The sequence below is a fragment of the Benincasa hispida genome, chromosome 5 (genome assembly GCF_009727055.1).
Source record: "Benincasa hispida cultivar B227 chromosome 5, ASM972705v1, whole genome shotgun sequence".
In the NCBI taxonomy this organism is placed as follows: Eukaryota; Viridiplantae; Streptophyta; class Magnoliopsida; order Cucurbitales; family Cucurbitaceae; genus Benincasa; species Benincasa hispida.
In genome coordinates, this window is record NC_052353.1 from 48743433 (window position 1) to 48763141 (window position 19709).

The window sequence follows — 19709 nt, forward strand, 5'->3', positions numbered from 1 at the left end:
ATAATAAATATATTTCAAAATACAACTTTTTTGGTGAGGATTTTCAAAAATAGAAAAATAAGAAAAATTATATACACAAAATAGCAAAATTTTAATTTACTTTGATAGAGGTTGATAGATGCCTATCAGTGTCTATTATTGATAGAAACTGATAGAAGTCTATCACCGATAGACACTAAAAGAAGTCTATAAGTAAATAGTTTTACTATTTCTATAACTAGTTTAACATTTCTAAAAATTTTCCTTTTTTTAGTTCGAGAATAGGTGGAGCGAAATTCTAATTTTGATTTTTTAGTTGACAATGTATGACTTAACCAATTTTTTATGCTCAAGTATCATTTATATATTTTGGTTAAACCTAATTTGTGTAAATGTATTAATTAGAATTAATTAATTATTATTTGTTTTGAGTATTTATTATTAATTGTGAATTTTGGAATCAATTATTTATAATCAATTTTATATCGCATTTTTATGTAAAGCCCTCTTCGAAAAAAGTTGAAGATGCGTCAGTCCCCCACACTTAGTTTCTCTTGCATTTGTTATTTGACAATGGCATGTTAGGGAAAAAGCAAAAGACGAAAGCCAAATTCTCTCTCACGAGTTATCAATATGGATTTGAAGGATGAAAAGATGACAGTATTTGAAAGCAATAATGACCTCCTTGAAGCTCAGGCTCACATATGGAACCACATCTTCGACTTTATAAACTCCATGTCTCTCAAATGTGCCATTCAACTTGGAATTCCAGATGCCATCCATCGCCATGGCCCCAACCCTATGCCCCTTTCTCTTCTTGTTTCATCCCTCAAACTTCATCCTAATAAAACCCAATTCATATACCGCTTGATGCGTTTATTGACATACTCCGGCTTCTTTGCTCTACAAGAAGAAGGATATATGTTGACCAATTCATCTCGTCTTCTTCTTAAAGACAACCCTTTGACTCTCACTCCATTCTTGCTTTCCATGCTTGATCCGCTCATCATAGAGCCATGGCAGTTGTTCTCGGCTTGCTTCCTAAATGACGATAAGACCTTATTTGATACAGCTCATGGAATGTCGTTTTGGGAGTATGTAGGTGGAAGGCCAAAAGATAATGATGTTTTTAATGCAGGCATGGCGAGTGATGCAAAGTTGGTGATGAGTGTTTTGTTAGGTAAATATAAAGGTGTTTTTGAAGGACTTGGCTCACTAGTTGATGTGGGAGGTGGCACTGGAACTATGGCCAAAGCCATTGCTGAGGCTTTTCCTCAAACGGTATGCATTGTGTTAGATCTTCCTCAAGTAGTGGCTAACATGAAAGATAACGAAAACTTGAAATATGTTGGAGGGGACATGTTTGAAGCCATTCCTCCTGCTGATGCACTTCTATTAAAGGTATACTAAAATTTATTTAAGATTTTTGGTTAATTATATATTAGAGAAATACTTAGACTACATTGTGGACTCCACACATCTTTTTTTGCAGTCTACTTCAACCACATACCAGAAACAAAATCAAAATATTAAAAAAAAAAAAAAAAAAAAAGAAAGAAGGAAGAAGAGTTTTCACATAGCAAATTGTGGTTGCACAATTGTGTACGTAGACTACAAAAAATTTGATGCACTCATATCTTTAACATTATTATATGATAGGTTATTATAATCAATATTTTGGTGAATTTTATACTATACCTATCTTTATGTAAAATTGTTACAATCATAGAGTAGAGAAAACTAAAAAATTATATTTAAGGTAAAAAGGAGAAAGGAGTTTTTCTCCAAAAAAAATCAGTGGTTAGACACTAGGTGAGCTGCAAAAGGATGAATTCAACTCGAGATGCATCTAAATATTTTTCGATCAATTATATATTTATTTATTTGGCTTGAGTGTTGTTAAAGTATTTATGTGATTAAATTTTGTGCAAACCTATTAGCTTAAGCTTTTTAGCTAGTAGGTTTTAGGTTATTAATTGATGATTTAATATAGTATTAAATTAGTGGATCCCATGTTTGAACCTCTATTTTTTTTCCTTTTCTTCTTCCTTTTGATATATGATCCTTTAAATGATAAATGTACTTTTTAAATTCAACCTCTATGTTTAAATGTAGTTACATAATTTTCTAGAGAGAACTACAATTTCCTTGGTTGAATGGGCTCTCAGTGGATAAGTATTTGTCACTGTGGATAAGTATTATGTCAAATTTGAAGAATGGGCTCTCAGTCTGCATTCTACTCCTAATCTCATCCCAAGTTATGGAGGCTAGACAATTTTTAGGGATATCCCTTTGCATGCTTGGAATTTACACACTTTCACCTAGATTAGAGATGCGTGTGGTGGTTTCTTAGAAGTATCAAAGGATACTTGGAGAAAAGTTGATATTATGGAAACTCGTATCAAGATCAAAAGAAACTTCATAGGCTTCATCCCAACGGCTATAGCCATCTCCGATAACAAAGGTAATCGTTTTATTGTGCATCCAATTACTCAAGTGTCTGGGAAGTGGTTAGTTAGACATGATTCAAACATACATGGATCCTACATGAAGGAGGTGGTCGTGAGTTTCAATGAATTTGACACAAACAATGAACAGTACAATAGTTGTGACAACATTGCTTACCCTCCCCAACTGAATGAACAGTGTTTGGTTACAAATAATTCAATTACAACCAAATGCAAACTAGATATTATGTTGGAACCCAAGGTAATCTGAAGTACTAATAGTGAAAAAAATATTTTTAAATCAGCTGAACAGTCGAAAGGAAAAGAGAAGATGAATGAAATAGACAAGGGGAAGAAAATTTGTGATGATGAATCTAACACTAGTCACTTCGGTTTAAATGTTAAGAGAAAGGTCATTTTCCCCAAGAAACAAAACTTAATATTATAACCCATCTTATGCTCCTGCCATGTCAATTTGAATTGCCAGCCCACCAAGTCCAAAAAGAAAGATTGAAAAGAAAAATGACAGACGAATCTATCGTGTGAAAAGCCCAACAAAAAATTAGCCCAATTGTTTGCTAAATCAGTGCAACTACCTAGAAAAAATTTAAGTTAATGGGAATAATGTCCCTGGGCCCGACCAACCAGATTTTGAACGTTTTGTGGAGTTAGGTTACATCTACCTGGAATCAGATGCAAAAGTCTCTAGCCCAAATCAATTATAACCAGAGCATAGACCCCTTATCCTACTCAATCTGAGTTTATGAAAGGCAACATGGAAGTGATTATGAAAGATATAAAGAAGAGGAATATCCAAAAGTACTAGGAAGCTTCTTCAAAAATGACTTCAAAAGAATGGCTTCACTCAAATAACTTATGAGTTATCTCAACAGATGCAATAGCAAGTCCGAATAATTTTCAGACGGGTAATTTAGATGATTTCTTTGTAGGCCAAAAGGCCAAAGGGAACATCACCTCCCCATGAAAATTATCACTTGGAATGTTAGAGGGTTACGCTCTCCCTAAAAAAGAGCCTTAATAAAATGCACTATTTCTAGCTCCTGTCCAAAATTTGTCATTATCACTGAAACTAAATTATCCTCTATTAACAAATCTCTTATCAAATCTATTTGGAGCTCCATTAGCATCAATTGAATTTGCCTAAATTCCATTGGTAGATTGAGGGGGATTCTTTTATTATGGGATGACTTAAAACATCGGATTTCTACATTCAAGGCACTTACTCCATCTTTGCTAGATTTAATTTGAGTGATGGCTTCCCTTTGTGCTTAACGACTATATATGGTCAAGCTAAAAGAAAAGATAGAAAAAAATCTTTGGGATGAACTCTTCTTTTTGGCCAACCTATGTCTTCCATATTGGATTCTTTTTGGTGATTTCAATGTCATCAGAGATCAAAATGAAACCTCCTCCCTAAATCCAGCCAAACATAGTATGAAAAAATTCAATGCGTTCATTAACAACTTTGGGCTTCTTGACCCTCCCTTGAAAAATGGTACATATACCTGGAAAAATCTTAGGACTAGGCCTGTCCTATTAAGCATCGATCGTTTCGTATATTCACAAAATTGGGAAGATAAATTCCTTCCTCAATATACCAAGAAGCTTGCTAGAACTACATCTGACCACTTCCCAATTGCCCTTGAGACTTCAAATCTTACTTGGGGTCCTTCTCCTTTCAGATTGAACAACTATGAGCTGGATAACCTGAGCTTCAAGAATAATAGCAAATTTTGGTGGAGCAGCACCCATCAAATTGGATATCCAAGATACTCCTTCATTAGGAGATTGAAACAATTTTCTTGTGCTGTCAGAAATAGAAGCTATTAATAAACTTGAAGCCGATCAGAAGTTATCTGATATCTTATTTAATATTATCAAAGAAGAATTTCTCTCAAAGCATATCTCAGCAAGGCTATTATTAAAGAAAACCTCTATTGGGCTCAATGATGTAAAAAAGTAATGGCTTTTAGAGGGAGATGAAAATACTGCATTTTTCCATAAAGTTTGTTTGGTCAGGAAAAGAAGAAATATTATTTCATAAATCACCAACAAAGACGGAGTTAGCTGCACAAACAACAACAGTATTGAGGAAGCCTCCTTCAATATTTTAAGGATCTTTAAGGATATCTATGTTGGGAAAACTTTGATTCATTATATATTGACAACTTTCACTTGAATGTGATCTCGCATGAACAAAACCAGAGGCTCATTCCCCCTTCACAGAACTTTAGGTACACTCAGTGCTCAATTCTATTGTTATTAATAAAGCTCTTGGTCCTGACGAATTTACTATTGAGTTCTACAAAAAGTACTAGAACATTTTCAAAGAAGATATCATGGGAGTGTTCCACGACTTTTTCAGGATTGTATAGTAAACAAAAATCTTAATGAAACTTATTTTGCTTTAATTGCAAAGAAATATAAAGCACTTCTAACCTCTAATTACAAGCCTGTAAGTCTTACCACCTCCTTGTATAAAATTATTGCCAAAGTGCTTGCAGAGAGACTCGAACTTCACCTTGCCTACGACTGTGTTTGAAAACCAGGGGAAGACTAGATAACTGGAAACAACAACACATACCTCTTAAATAGGTGCTTCCCTTGGTGGTAAACCTATTTCCACTTCCTTTAGGGAGGTCATCGTGAAAAAAATCAGGAGAAGACTAGATAATTGGAAATACTCATATATCTCCAAAGGGGAAAAAACTACACTCATTAAATCAACCCTCAGCAGTGTTCTAACTTAGCTACTCTCAGTCTTCAAAGCCCCAGCTTTGGAGAAACTATCTTTGGAAAGATGACTCAAGCAGAAACTCTACTCACCTTGTTCATTGGTCGATCGTCACTGCTCCAAAAAATAGAGGTGGCTTGGACATGAACAATATTGATGATACAAACTTCGCCCTTCTTAGTAAATGGCTCTAGTGTTTCTGCTATGAAGAACTCCCCCGTTGGAAGCAAATTATAATGACAAAATACAAACAATCCTTTCTTGGTGGCATTCCTGTTGAAGGCAAATATAGTAGCTTAAAAGTATCATGACATTCTATTATTAAATTCCTTGATTGGTTTGGACAAAATATGGTATGGAAGGTGAACAATGGTGCTTTGATATCTTTCTAGAAAGGAAAATGGAATCAGAGAAGCCCTCTTACTGATAGCTTTCCTAGACTTTAGGCTCTTACAAGTCTCCTAGACAGCTCCATCAAAGATAATTGGGACATTCACACAAATTATTGGAATCTTATCCCTCGCACACCTCTATTTGACAGAGACATAATGAATTGGAACAACTTCAAGAGCTCTTTGATAATACCCAACGACAGCAAAGCTTCTAACAAGCCTCGATGGACTCTGGAAAGCATTGATTTATATAACATCTCCTCAGCCAAAATGAACCTCTTTTGCCCATTTGTACGTGATAATACTAATCAGAATCGTCCTACTTTTAACAAAGTATGTAAGTCATATATTCCAAAAAAATGCAAATTCTTTCTTTGGACCATCCTACACAAAAGAAAAAAAAGGAGATTATGAATCACCTATTCATCCATTGTAACTTTGCAAAAGCTATTTGGAGGAAAATTCAACCTTGGACCAACAGAAACATTAGGAATGCTAGTGGCATGCCTTCACTTGTAAATGCAATCTCCAATATAAACTACAAAATAAAAAAGGGTGTTATTGTTTTCAACTCAGCTATAGCCATTTGCTGGTCCTTGTGGCTTGAAAGAAAAAACTGAACCTTCAACGATCTTGAAAACACTGAAACAAAGGTTTGGAAAAATGTCTGCACATCCTCTTTGGTTTGTGGTCCTCCAAGTCAAAACACTTCAAAGACTACTCCCCAACTACTATTTCACTGAATTTTAATGCTTTCATGTAACTTGCACTTTCTACAGGGTTCATCTCCAACCCTTCTTTTGTAACCCTTTTTATTGTTGATTAATGAATAAGTTGGGGATATGATAATGGTGCTAAGGAGGTGTCAACCTAATTGAGATGTCCCGGTATACCTACTGACCCCAGTTATATCTTTTTCAAAAAAGAAAACACTTTTGAAGCTCTTTGAAAGATCATTTTAAACAGATTAGCTACAATTCTATGTTGGAATGATCCTTTCCATCCTCTCTATCCATTATACGTGAAGAAATGAAAGTGTTATTTTTATAATTACAACTGTTTGGTTACAATTTTAAGGAGCATTTATGATAATGGCATATCTCTTGGCTAAATATATGATAAAATATTTTGCAAAAATGACCCGAACATGTAAGAACTCATGCATATATTGATGATACATATGTAGGTACATTTTTTATAAATTAAGAAAATGGATATATTAGTGATATACCTTGTTAATGGTATATATAAAACATATGGTAGCGTTTATGTTTCTAGTGTTTTGTTTTTTGTTATTTTAGAAAAGACAAGTATTTCGGTCAAATATTGTTCATATTTCTCTTCTAATGACGTCTTCATAATTGTGTATAAATTTTTAAGACAACAAAATTAAGTTTCTAATTGTTTCAATTTTTTTCTAAAACATATATGAAAGTGTTATTTTTATCATTTTTAATTATATATAAAATACAATCTAAAAATATAATATAATATTAAAACTTAAAAATTAAATTTCAAAAATTATTTTTATATCATTTTTGTTTGTTTTTATTTTAAAAATTCATAGAACAAAAAAAAAAAAAAAGAAATGATTATTATATTTGTCTTTCAAAATAGAACATAAAGAACAGGAATGGAAATGTTCGTTAAGCACCAAATACATTTATTCTTGAGATCTCAGTGACCAAAAAGATTTTTTTTTTTTTTCCCTTCTATAGAAGGTATATATATTAAAAGCATTTTTTTATCCTTTTTAGACAAGTCTATCCAGTATACCAATTAAAAGGGCTATATCGGAATAATTTTTCTCTCTTGATGTTGCCTTTCATTTTTGCTAAATATCCATTATACCCTTTTCATTAGGTATATGTGCCTTTTACTTTTATTTTTTTTCTTTTTAGATTTTTGTTTTCAACAAATTATCCTCCAACAAAGAAGCATCACATCAGTGGAGGAGAGAGAAAAACAATATGAAGAGCAAGAGAGGATAGAGTGAAAAATAACTTAATTATAAATTATATTCACACCCCTTTATAATTAAAAAAATATATAAATTTGTAGTATTTAGAGTTTTTGTTGATATAATTAAAAACAATTTTATTTANTATATATATTTTGTACTCTTTAGATTTTTTTATTGATATTTTTAACTTTTCTTTTCTAATTTTATACTTTTCAGATAAATACAATAACTAAGCATCACTTTGTGTTGTATATAAGTAATTTAATTTTAACTTCATATAATAACTAAATATTTTTTATATAAATAATAATCCTCTTGATCTATCCCTTCACATAAAAACTAAAATTTAAATAGACACATCCTTTAAAAATAGTAGACAATTTTTCATATAATAACTACATATTTTTAAAAGAATAATTATAAGTTTTCTTATTTATTTGGTCACTTCATCTTTAGAATGTCATGATTGAAAGAATTGTCATTTTAAGAATGTCAAAATTGAATGAATTGTAGAATGATAATGGAAGTTTTCGTTATTTGTAAAGAAAATATTGGATCATATCAAAGTGAAGCATAGATAATCCATATATTTAAATATTGATTTATTATTATCTTTTAACAGTATATTTGCAACACTACAACAAATATCACATTTGACAGCTTTAAAAAAACGTTGTCGTAGATTTTTCATAGCGTTTTCGAAATGTTGTCGTAGCACATGTTATTCAAATCCCCAACTTTCCACAACGTTTTTTTAACGCTATAAAAACCGATATAAAAAATCAACTTTTGATAGCACATATTTAATGGTATGAAAACCTTTCATAGCATTGGCAAAAAACGCTATAGAATGTCTTTTATAGCATCTTTTATAACGGTAAAAAACGCTATAAAAGACTTTCTATAGCATTTTTATAGCGGTAAAAAAAAAGTTATAAAAGACTTTCTATAGCGTTTTAGACATGCTGTTGTAACCGATGTTATTGAAAGTCCATGACTTTCCATAGCATTTTTTCAATACTATAAAATATTCATTTTTTATTACATAATTTTAATATCCTGGAAAGTTTTCATAGCATTAAAAAATACTATAGTTGACTTTTGATTGCAATTTTTAAAATCATATACATTTTGAATCTCCCCTTGATAGTCGATTTTGATCAAATTGTATATTGTTTACGTAGCACTTTATACCAGTAACAAATTATTACAAATGAAGTTATAAAATCAACTGTAATCATATAAATTTTTAGTATTGTATGTAAGTACATTTAAATCAAAATAAAATTTCAGTAGTATAAATATCACTCATAATAAGATGCTTCAATCAATACAACATTCCATAAAAATAACTATATTTTTTTTGGGATCGACATGTTGTATAAATTAAATTAAGATAAAGAAAAAATAATGTAACCTCAACTTTCTAGTTTCCTCAATATACGTAAGTATCCTTTAATCTCCATCTTTTTAAAATGATGCATCCACTAGTATTTACATAAAAAATCTGATAAGTCTTTTATCTTTGCTTGCTGCAAAAAGAACATATATTTACCATCAAACTCAAAACTCATTCATCAAATGTGACAATATTTTTCTACAATAGAGTGTTGAACATGATGTAAAATTAAAATTGTAAAATACAAATATAAGGGAAAAAATACTACATACAACTAAAGAGACCATATATCAACGTTCAAAAAGTGAGAAATCACAACCTTTACCTTTGATTCAAGAAACCTATAATATCAAGGATTTACATAGTTATTTGACATAAACAAGAAGATTGAAGCAAACACTTACTTTAAAGATGTATTCTTGAAAACATAGATCAATACCCAAAGAAAAATCAAAGCCTTTAGAACTAAACATTTGGTCAAGCCAACAATTTACAAATCTAAATGCAAAATCAAACTTACACAGATATGTTGAGTGATATGTGTATCTCCATTAAAGCCTAGCGTTCCTCCTTGACCGAATGCAAGTCTTACAAAGATCCAACATCTAAATGAGATATGAAACTCGGAGATGGGAGTTTGGGACATAGACTTTACTTTAATGTTGAGAACTAATATGAAAGACAAAACTGAGAAATCATGAGGTGAACTAGAAGTATTATAGGCTATGAGTAATGAATTATGCACATTTCTACTCATAAATTCAGACATTATGTGGATTGACTTTCTAAGTGCTTAAATAAGTATTTCAACGTACAAAGAAGGTATTCTTAAGTACTTAGAAAGTCAATCCAAATATGCTCTAAAGTAGTAGTTGTAGTCAGCTTCCAAATTCAATACTAAAAGAAATATACTTTTACTAAGTAACAAAGGTGATTCTTAGCAACTAAATTATCTTACAAATTGGAAGTTTTAAAAAATATAAACAATATAAACAATATAAAACTCAGAAACAAACTAATCCAATCAAATAAAGCAATTTGCTATCAATGTGTGACATCAAAAGAGCAACAACAGACTATTTTTTGTCGAAAACAAAAGAAAGAATATGCATTTGTGCACTTTATCATTTCTTCTATATGAATTTTTAAGAACAATGTAGATATAGTGATGAAGTGCAAAACAACCATAAATAAAAATCTAAAGCCTACTATCCATCTTCAGACTTGCATAGATATGCAGATTACAAGTAAATTTCTTCAAGAATTTGGGATGTATTATGATATGGGGTTGAAGGAAATAGTTGAAGAATATTTTAATTTTATGCATAGTTTTCTCCAAACTTACATTCGTGGGGTAGAAGATTTTTTCCATGTACATTGTCACCTGCATCTGTATGTCGGGGTTGGGCTATGACGGTCCTGCATGTCTAGGGTTGGGCTACAACAAATCTCTGCCGTTGCATTATCAAAAAATCCAGTCTTCCATGGAAGAAGTTGGTTAAAGATGGAGAAATGATGGTGAAGCATTACAAGACTCAAGATCAGGTGGCGGATATTTTTACGAAGACACTGAAGTTTGACTTATTTGTTAAGTCTAGAGAAAAGCTTGGAGTTGCTCAAGTCTAGATTAAGGGAGGATGATAGAAATTAATCTAGACTTATATTCAAGGTGCATGAATTACATTTAATTAGATACATGAATAGTTGAGATTCAAAGAATAGTTGAATACATGAATTACAAGATACATTGATGAATGTTCATGTATTGGTGAAAAGTCACATGTATTTGTATTTATCATTGATGTCTTTTGATGTATTTTCCTACTAATATAAATATGCGTAGGATTTGTCATTTGTAAGCAAGCCAAGAAAATAAAGTAATATTCAAGTTCTAGTTTCTCCAATCTTGTGTAAGAGAACAATCTTATTTTCTTATCTATTGAGTTGTATTGTGAGAGCCTACTTCGTTTTCAACAATAATATGATATTTGGGGTGGATATTACATGATTGGAGTGATGGCAGATGTGTGAAGATTCTGAAGAACTGCAAAGAAGTAATTACAAGCAATGGTAACAAAGGAAAAGTGATGGTAATTGATATGGTGGTGGGCAATAGCAAAAGAGATGACTCTATTCAAACTCAACTGTCCTTTGACATGTTGATGATGAGTTTAGCAGGTGGAACAGAGAGAGAAGAAAAGGAGTGGGCTCAATTGATTAAAGAAGTTGGATTTGGTGGCTATAAGATCTTCCCAATTATAGGCCTAAGGTCTCCTATAGAGATTTACCCATAACTATCTCTTTCTAAGGCCACATATACAATGTCTTGGGATGATTTTAAATACTAAACTATTTTTATGTATAAAGTATTTGTTGGATTGTTATGGTAAAACTAAGATAGCTGTTTTAGGGTATTTCAGAAGAGTTGAGATGAAGTGTGTAGACCTTAACTAACCTCTCCTTTTCCATTTTACCTGTTTTGACTCTTTTAAATTTTCCTTCGTGACAATTAAGTATTATCGCTACCGGATTTGGAGCAAAATGAGAGTGTTATGGGTGTGTCGACCTAGTTAGTTGAAATGTCCAGATGCAGCTACTAATCTCTCCCTCCCTTTAGTTGGTTGATTGTTAAAAAAAATGTGTAGACCTAATTTGCTTATAATATGGGATTTTGTTCTGAAGATGTCCTTGAAATATTGTTTTGAAGAACTATGGGGCAAATTTTAAGGAAAGAAAAAGTATATTTAGGAGCTTTTGGATTGTACTCATTTTTGTTCAATTCATGCAATTGTCTAACATTGCTTATTGTATGATTGAAGTCGATTGCACAAAAATAGGTGCACTCTAGAATGACCAAAGTATTTGCTCAATTAATAAAAATTTAAGCTCCATTTGAAAGAATGACAAATAACGGAATTGGTCAGATTTATAGCAAACAATTAATCCCAAAATGCCCTTAGTAGTATTTTCACATATAGTGTAATTGTATCTTTTTGATTGCTAGTTTTAAATCCAAGAAGGGATCTATTCTACATTTTCACCCGCTTCCCATATTTGAATCTCAAAATTCTTGTTATTATGATTTTCAATTTCTTCGGGACTTTTATTCAACAATTTATAGATTCAGTCAAACATAAGCTTTTTTCCTCCGCACACTATTAGTTCATTGGACCATGTACAAGAATGTACAAGTGCCAATGACCATTTTGCATGATAATCCAAAAGAACAAAAAATACACTTTAATTAATTTTTTGTCATTTTTTGTGTTTTTTTCAGGTGATTCTTATTCCAAACTTATGGAAGAAAGTCTAGGTATACTATATTTTATGTTTCCTCTTTGAATTTTAGGAAGTTTTTCACCTATGTTTTCAAAATTAGAAAACAATTTTTTTTTTTCTAATTTGAAATTTTTTTATTTGGATAAAATGTATTTTAAAGACCAACAAAATCTGGTTTTTTATGATTTAAAAATCTGTGTTTTTGGATTATCCTATTTCAAAATTTTTTGTTTAGGTAAAATGTTTTTCAAAAAAAAAAAAAAATCTAATTTGTTATGATTTATTTAAAAATCTATATTTTATAAGATTTTAATTGTTGAAAATTTCTTGTGTCAGATAAGATGAATACCAACAAAAAGTAGTTTGTTATGATTCAAAATTTTAATGAATTTGTTTTAGTTTTCTAGATTTACCTAAAAAATTGTCCTTGCAGCGGCCGCTAAATCCCTCCATTGCACAGCACTTCGAAATTTTATTTAACATTTTGTAGGTTGATATTTTAAGTCAAAATACTTGTGTCTAGTATCAAATTAGGAAGCACAAATATGATTAGAGATATAGATATGATAAGATATGACGATACGCGACTCATATTGATCAGAGAACAAAAAGAAGATTAGAGGAAGAATACGAAGATAAACAAAGAACTTCTTCGTTGAATTGATGAAAATATTCAAGTAGATTATATTTTGGTAGACTTAGAGACTCAAATGTGAAGATAAAGCTTCGATGATTATAGGGTTTAGTCTTCTATTTTTTTTTTCTTTTTAGTTTTAGACTCGAGTAGTAAGTTTTTCTATTAAATTGTCCAGTTTTAGATTGAGAATTATCTTTTTTCATTAAAAAAAATAGATAAATGTAAAAATAGATACGATTTTACATGTGCCTCACAGATAAAAATAGATGACTTAATCGAAGCAAACAACATAACTCAACTAATTAAAATAACTCAATTGCTCCAATGGTCAACGACTATGGGCTGATTGTCACCCTAAAATTAATATCAAACATAAAAGAAGAGATCAAATTGAATTCAAAGACTGTGATAGATAGCTTTTCCAAAATCATTTTGTATATAACTTATGCAGGAGTTAAGAGGGAAAGACGAGTTATTTGTACCTGCAGTTGCATTAGAATGGCCAGTTCATTATAAACTGAATGAAACCTAATATCCTCACACAAGAAGAATCTTTATTTTACAAACTTAGATAAAAACTGAAAAACACAGGAGCATCCTACACACAAGATGCTAAGCCTGATCTAAAAGCAGTTAAAACGACAATGACAACGATGAGGACGACAACGCATAACACTGGTCAGTTCTACATTCCAAAACGACTTTCTTTCCCTTTCCATAAATACAGAAGAGGGGGTGAAAAAGCCAAACTACCAATCAGTAAAGGGATGAATGCTGAAACTTCATTTCCTTGGGGTATAACAATCTGAATTTGATGTCACTTCATTGTTGAGATCTTGTCACCTTGGTGGTATCTGTTCATCTTCCATGACTATGAATTCTAAAAAAATAAAAATTCTGATGACGAATACCGATTCCAGAAGGATAAAAGATGGGTGCTGAGCAGCATGGCTTGTGCTTCAAATGTAATCCACTTTCATCCTTGGAAAAGTATCCAGCTTCAGAAGAATCTGTTTAAGCACAATTTGTTGCCAAAAAATCAGTGAGAACACAAATTGACCCCTTCATGAAAGAAATATGAATGGAAATTTATCATATGAACAAAAACAAGTAAAACAAAAGCAAATTCAATATATTTGTCAAGACCGAGGAATTGGCCCGTGGAGTAATGTGGGAGTATGTTTGTGTGTGTGTGTGTGTGTGTGTGAGAGAGAGGGTGGCTGGGGTGCATTTATTTAATGAACCATTTCTAAGGATAAAAAAATTATCCTTAGAAATGGTATGTATGTGTGAGGAAATTTATCATATGAACAAAAGCAAGTTCAGTATATTTGTCGAGTCCAAGGAATCGGCCCAGGGAGTTTTTTGTCAAACTCTGTGTTGTTGTTGGGTGGGGGGGGGGGGAGAAATTTTTCATATGAACAAAAACAAGCTCAATATATTTGTCAAGTCCAAGGAATTGGCCCGGGTAGTAGTGTGTGCGTGTGTGCGGGGGGAAATCAACCATTTCTAAGGATTAAGAAAAGGTGGCCCACACATTAACAAATTTTTAGCACAACAAACAAATCAAATTCTTTAAAACTCAAGGACACTATTGTACAACCTATAGAATAGACCATCAAGTAAGCTCGTGAATCATATAATTCTTTCAAGAGCATCGGTTTTGAAGGTTTGACCTATTAGAGTGTATAATTCATCACATCATCTCTTCAAAATCCATAAATTCGTACCACGAAAATCTAAAGCCCATAAAGAGAATGTCCAATACATGATTTAACTCAAGCATCTCGCATATCTCAAACACAGGCATCTCATTCTCAAACTTCTTGATTCCAAGTTACACATACTCGAACTCCCAAATCTGTATGAAGCACCCCTCGATTAAAAAACAATGTCACAAGCCAGCTGGTACCAAGTCATATCATATTCTATTCCCTAGCTGACATAACGTGAGGAAAACAATCAAACACAAGTCCAAAAGTTGAACCTCTTCATGCTGATAGAAGTATTCTGCATTCTAAAAAAGGTTTGCAATCAAATAAAAAAAAATCCAAGCAGCCAATGTTCTTCTTTCCTAAGAGAACCTTACACGTTATTGGCCAGCAGAGCACTCAGCAGTATAAAAACAGAGAACAACAAAAAGACCCCTCTGCTCTATCATTTATTCACGAGATTAAAGGGATTGATTCATCTCCACAGAGCCCTTCAAAAACAAGAGAATCTTATAAAAATCAAAACCCATAAACAACAGCATCTCAGTGTCATGGTAAAAGGGCATCCAAATCAGGCAATTCCAATTTCCATACCTAAAATCCAGTGCCAAAATTAAGTACATGTTTGTGTATCAATGATCCCAATTCACTGAGATAAAAGGATCTATAATCATGAGATTAAAATGGATTGATTCATGTCTACACAGCCCACAAACATGACAGAGAGACTTGTAAAAATCATAGCTAAAGGCCCAAGCATCTCAGTGTCATGGTAAAAGGGCATCCAAAGAAGGAAACTTCATACCCAAAATGCAGGGGCAAGGCCAAAATAGTTTTCACTTTTAAGTATGATTAACTACACGTTTATGTCTCCATAATCCCAATTAATTGACAAGGACTTAGAGAAGGTAAAAAGGGCAAATATTTGACAGAAACATACCATCCACTAGAACTCGGGCGATTCCCACTGGATCTTGGCCGATTCACCATCGCCCCCAGATTTGCCTCACCCGCCCCTTTCATCCTCTCATACCCACCGCCGGATTTCGGCCGCCCATCTTCACCATACCGGCTCGGAGACCCATAATTCCCGTACTGCCTCTGATTCGCTTCCCTAGATCGGATCCCAACGTTCACAGGTCTCTCCTCCTTCCCAACGAACCCCGCACGGAGATGAGGTGGCACAAATTTCTCCGGTTTATGCAACGTCACAGCCGCCGGAGGGGTAATCTCCTTGTCCTTCTCCAAGCTCGGAATCGGAGAGGGAGCGATCCCGCCCGTACCGGTCCGTCCGAGAGGGCGAAGAGATATCGAATCGGAATCGGATTGCGGAGGACGGGTCTGATCCGGAACTGGACGATGATCGGCGGATGGGGGTCGATATTGGGGTTGAGGGGAAAGGGGTGGCGGCGAGGTGATGGGTTTGGGGGTAGGACGGGTCAGGACAAGCATGCGGCCATGGGACTTGTTAGGGGAAGAAATGGAAGAATAAGTTGCAGAGGCAAAAGAGGAGGAAGAAGAAGAAGAAGAAGAAGAAGAAGAAGATGGGTTCTTAGAGGGATTGTTGCCAGTTTTGGAATTGGGGGAGAGATTCTTGTCGTAGATGTGATTGAAATTGATGGAGGTGTATTTGTTGGTTTTTGCCATCCACCACCACCAAAATGGAACTTTCAAGGTGTTGGGATTTGTGGGTTTGATCAGAAACAGGGGAATTAAGAAGTTTTTGAGAAGATCTGGAAGAAGAAGAAGAAGAAGAAGAAGAAGAAGAGGAAGAAGGAGAAAGAAGGGATTATATAATTGAATGGAAAATGGATTGCTTGGCAATGGGGGGATTGTTGAAGACTACACCGTTTTGAGGTGTCGTCAAAGCAAGATCATAGATTCAAGCCAGCCCTGAATTTAATTTGGATATAGCCATTAGACATGGGGTTAAAAAAAAAACTATTTTTAAGAGTTCTTTTTCTCTATAAATAAATAGTTTTCTTAACAGTTTTTCCACAACTAAATTTTGATTGAATTTTTTTCAGTAGGATTATATTATTTTAGAATAACAAGTAATGATCAAAGTTTTAAAATAATATTTTAATTGTTTAAAGATAAAACTCCAATACAAAGACATTATTTAATTTAAAACAATACTTGGGTATACTTTAGGTTGGACCTTTAATATTAATATTGTTGTTTTCAAAATTTATTAGAGAAATATTATTGTTTTGGGATTTCGAGACTAGAAGTCGAGGGTTGAGGATTCGACTAATGTAGAGGTTGAACGTTGAGAACTCGACAAACAAAGAAAAACTTGGAAATAATACGTAAATTAGGGTTGTCGAGAGTTGAAGTTTCGACATACATAAGTTGAAACATCAACCCTCGACAAGGAAAAGGAAATCTCGCTAATTTTGTGATGAGGATCTCGCTCTAGAAGGGAATCTCGCTAATTTTGTATATTAGGTTGTCAAAGGTTGAAGTTCTGGCATGCATAAGTCGAAACTTCAACCCTCGACAAGGAAGATAAATGGGTGAAACAGATTGTAAGAGAGAGCGAGATTGTAGGAGAGAGTGAGATTGAAAGCGAGATTGTAGGAGAGAGTGAGATTGAAAGCGAGATTGTAGGAGAGAGTGAGATTGAAAGCGAGATTGTAGGAGAGAGCGAGATAGTAGAAGAGAGTGAGATGGAAAGCGAGATTGTAAGAGAGAGCGAGATTGAAACCGAGATTGTAGGAGAGAGCGAGATTGAAAGCGAGATTGTAGGAGAGAGTGAGATTGAGAGAGCGAGATTGTAGGAGAGAGCGAGATTGTGAGCGAGAGCGAGATTGAGTCTGCCATATGGATTAATCGGTCAACCAGTCAGCTGACATGGTCTGCCACATGGAACTCGTCTTCACTTTATTTACTTTCCATAAGTCTGAAAAAGTGCATATATATCACCATGCTGCCCTGCTCCGATTCCCCTGCACGATTCCCTGCATGCCTTGACGTTATCCGATTCCCCTGCTTCGATTCCATGCATTCATTGATGCATTCATGCCCCTTTGCCATAGCCTTAATGCCTTTTCAACCACCCTAAACCCGTGGGTCGAGTGTTCAACACTCAACCTACATCCTTTTAAACCACCATCCTCTTCATTTTTCCTCAACCACTCCCTCGATAATTTTTGAAGACTCACTACCCTTGATTTTGCTCACTCCTCTTCCCTTGATTTGCTCACTGCCCCTTCATAGCTCACTGCCCCCTCACTGCCTTCGAAAATAAGCCTTCGAAATCATCTTTCTCTCCTCCCATTTCCATTTCTATTTCCCTTCTTGTATTTCATTTAATACAAATTATTCTCACACAACTATACTGGTTCGTTACTCTACTAAATTTTTATTTTTTAAGAATAATTATAAATTTTATTTTTTTAAGAATAATTATAAATTTTATTTTTATTCTTATATTATTTTTTTTTTTTTTATAGATTCTAGTTTTTTTGTAATTTTTTGTAATTGTTGTCAGATAACAAATAACAGGAAAAAAGGGTGAACGTTGTCACTTTGAAGGAAAAAAGAGAACTACCATCGATTCTGTGAGTTGAACTTATGATATTTGAAAAGTTTAGTTTATTCTTATGATATTTGAATTATTTAGTATTAACTTGGATGTTTATGGTGTTAAAATGTTTAGTTTATTGTTACGTTTAAGAAGTTGATATTTATAGTTTAATACAAAATTATTGTGATAGTTAACAAGTTTAGTATGCCCGTCTTACATGCCCGTCTTACATCCTGATCCATCGTTGTTGAGAAAACCTGGTAGACCGAAAAGTTCACGTTATCACAACAAGATGATTGGACAGAACTAGCCATTCGACAACGATGTGGATTTTGTAACCAGTTAGGACATAATCGAAGGAAGTGTCCTTCGTTACTAAGACGGGCTCCAGATAGTTAGGGATTGAAAAATAAATAATTTTGTTATTATATATTCATTTTTTTATTATAATTTATTGTATATTCAATTTTTTTATTATAATTTATTGTATATTCAATTTTTTTATTATAATTTATTGTATATTTAATTTTTTTTATAATAATCTATTGTATATTCAATTTTTTTTTTTATTGTAATCAATAAAGTTTTACATTATTCTTTACCCTCACACTTTTCTCTACTATTTAATTATAGTCAATTTTAATATATTTTTTGTGGGGTGGAGCATGATGCAGGGCGGAATTCGTGGGGTGGAGCATGCTTGGCATGGTTGTATAGACAACTATGCAAAGCAACAAGACCTGAGGTTCGAGAGATAGCTAGGCCTCTCATAGTTTTGCAACTATGGGCTTGAAAGCGATTTCCAACAATAGCTCCATAGCTACATCATGTTAATGACACTCAGTTAGTTGGACGAGCCTACGGTTCTCAATATGTTGTTTTAATTCAATTTAATTTTTATATCATTGATCTAGTTAATTTAAATTCTAAATTATCAATTTAAAAATTTTGGTGGAGAGAAAAATTTTGTGTGACTAGGACAGCCACACATGTAGTCAACAGTATAGATACATGTTTGATCTACTTCAACCTGAATAGGTACATCACACTAAACCTAATTGATTGTTTTATTCACATTTTTATTGTATTTGTCTTTAATATTCTCTAATATAATATTTTGTGTTTCAGGTTATTTGGGAGCCATACAAAATTATTATGCATACTTTGCCTAATTTTTGTACGAATAGTCAAAACATATGGCGGACGATGAGTCCTCTCATATGTTTTCACATTAGTGAGTGGCATCTTTCTGACAGGGTGATGAGACAATTCGGTTTTCAGCAGGATGTCCCATCGCCTTGTAATACTGAACCTGTACTGTATGATATTGACCTAAGGACTGGAGATTGGTCCGAAAAAGTTGCACATTTGGTTGTACGATGGCACTATCGTGCAAAGTTTATTGCAGCAGGGGTTTCTCTTGAACAGTTTGACACAGATGTCACTCCATAATATATTCATTGGTATAATAATATCACAAGACACTACGTCACTCATTTAGGAGCAGCTGTGGGTCATCTGGTAAATGAATAAATATTATCTAATTATTTTTAATTTAAATTTATTTTAAATATTGTCTAATTATTTTATAATTCACAGAGATCGAACAACAGT

General features: G+C 33.1%; 2 protein-coding genes across 6 annotated transcripts; one reads left to right on the plus strand and one right to left on the minus strand.

Annotated features, from left to right (window-relative positions):
- The first annotated feature begins 492 nt into the window (after nucleotides 1-492).
- LOC120078319 (trans-resveratrol di-O-methyltransferase-like) lies at nucleotides 493-11370 on the plus strand. Of its 4 annotated transcripts, none has more exons than XM_039032556.1 (2): nucleotides 493-1380; nucleotides 10297-11370. In XM_039032556.1, exons 1-2 carry the CDS (start codon nucleotides 613-615, stop codon nucleotides 10435-10437), a joined length of 909 nt encoding a protein of 302 aa, XP_038888484.1. In that variant the 5' UTR covers nucleotides 493-612; the 3' UTR covers nucleotides 10438-11370. The 4 variants fall into 4 exon arrangements, with proteins under 4 accessions (XP_038888484.1, XP_038888482.1, XP_038888485.1 ...); XM_039032554.1 differs by having other exon boundaries at nucleotides 10367-11370; XM_039032557.1 differs by lacking the exon at nucleotides 10297-11370 and adding an exon at nucleotides 7475-7597.
- A 1953-nt stretch (nucleotides 11371-13323) lies between these two features.
- On the minus strand, nucleotides 13324-16472 carry LOC120078285 (putative protein TPRXL). Of its 2 annotated transcripts, XM_039032515.1 has the most exons (3): nucleotides 15504-16472; nucleotides 14941-15054; nucleotides 13324-13861 (listed from the first exon to the last, which is right to left on the minus strand). In XM_039032515.1, the coding sequence occupies exons 1-2, from the start codon at nucleotides 16208-16210 to the stop codon at nucleotides 15039-15041; spliced, it is 723 nt and encodes a 240-aa protein (XP_038888443.1). In that variant the 5' UTR covers nucleotides 16211-16472; the 3' UTR covers nucleotides 13324-13861; nucleotides 14941-15038. The 2 variants fall into 2 exon arrangements, with proteins under 2 accessions (XP_038888443.1, XP_038888444.1); XM_039032516.1 differs by lacking the exon at nucleotides 14941-15054 and having other exon boundaries at nucleotides 15504-16468.
- Nucleotides 16473-19709: the final 3237 nt, after the last annotated feature.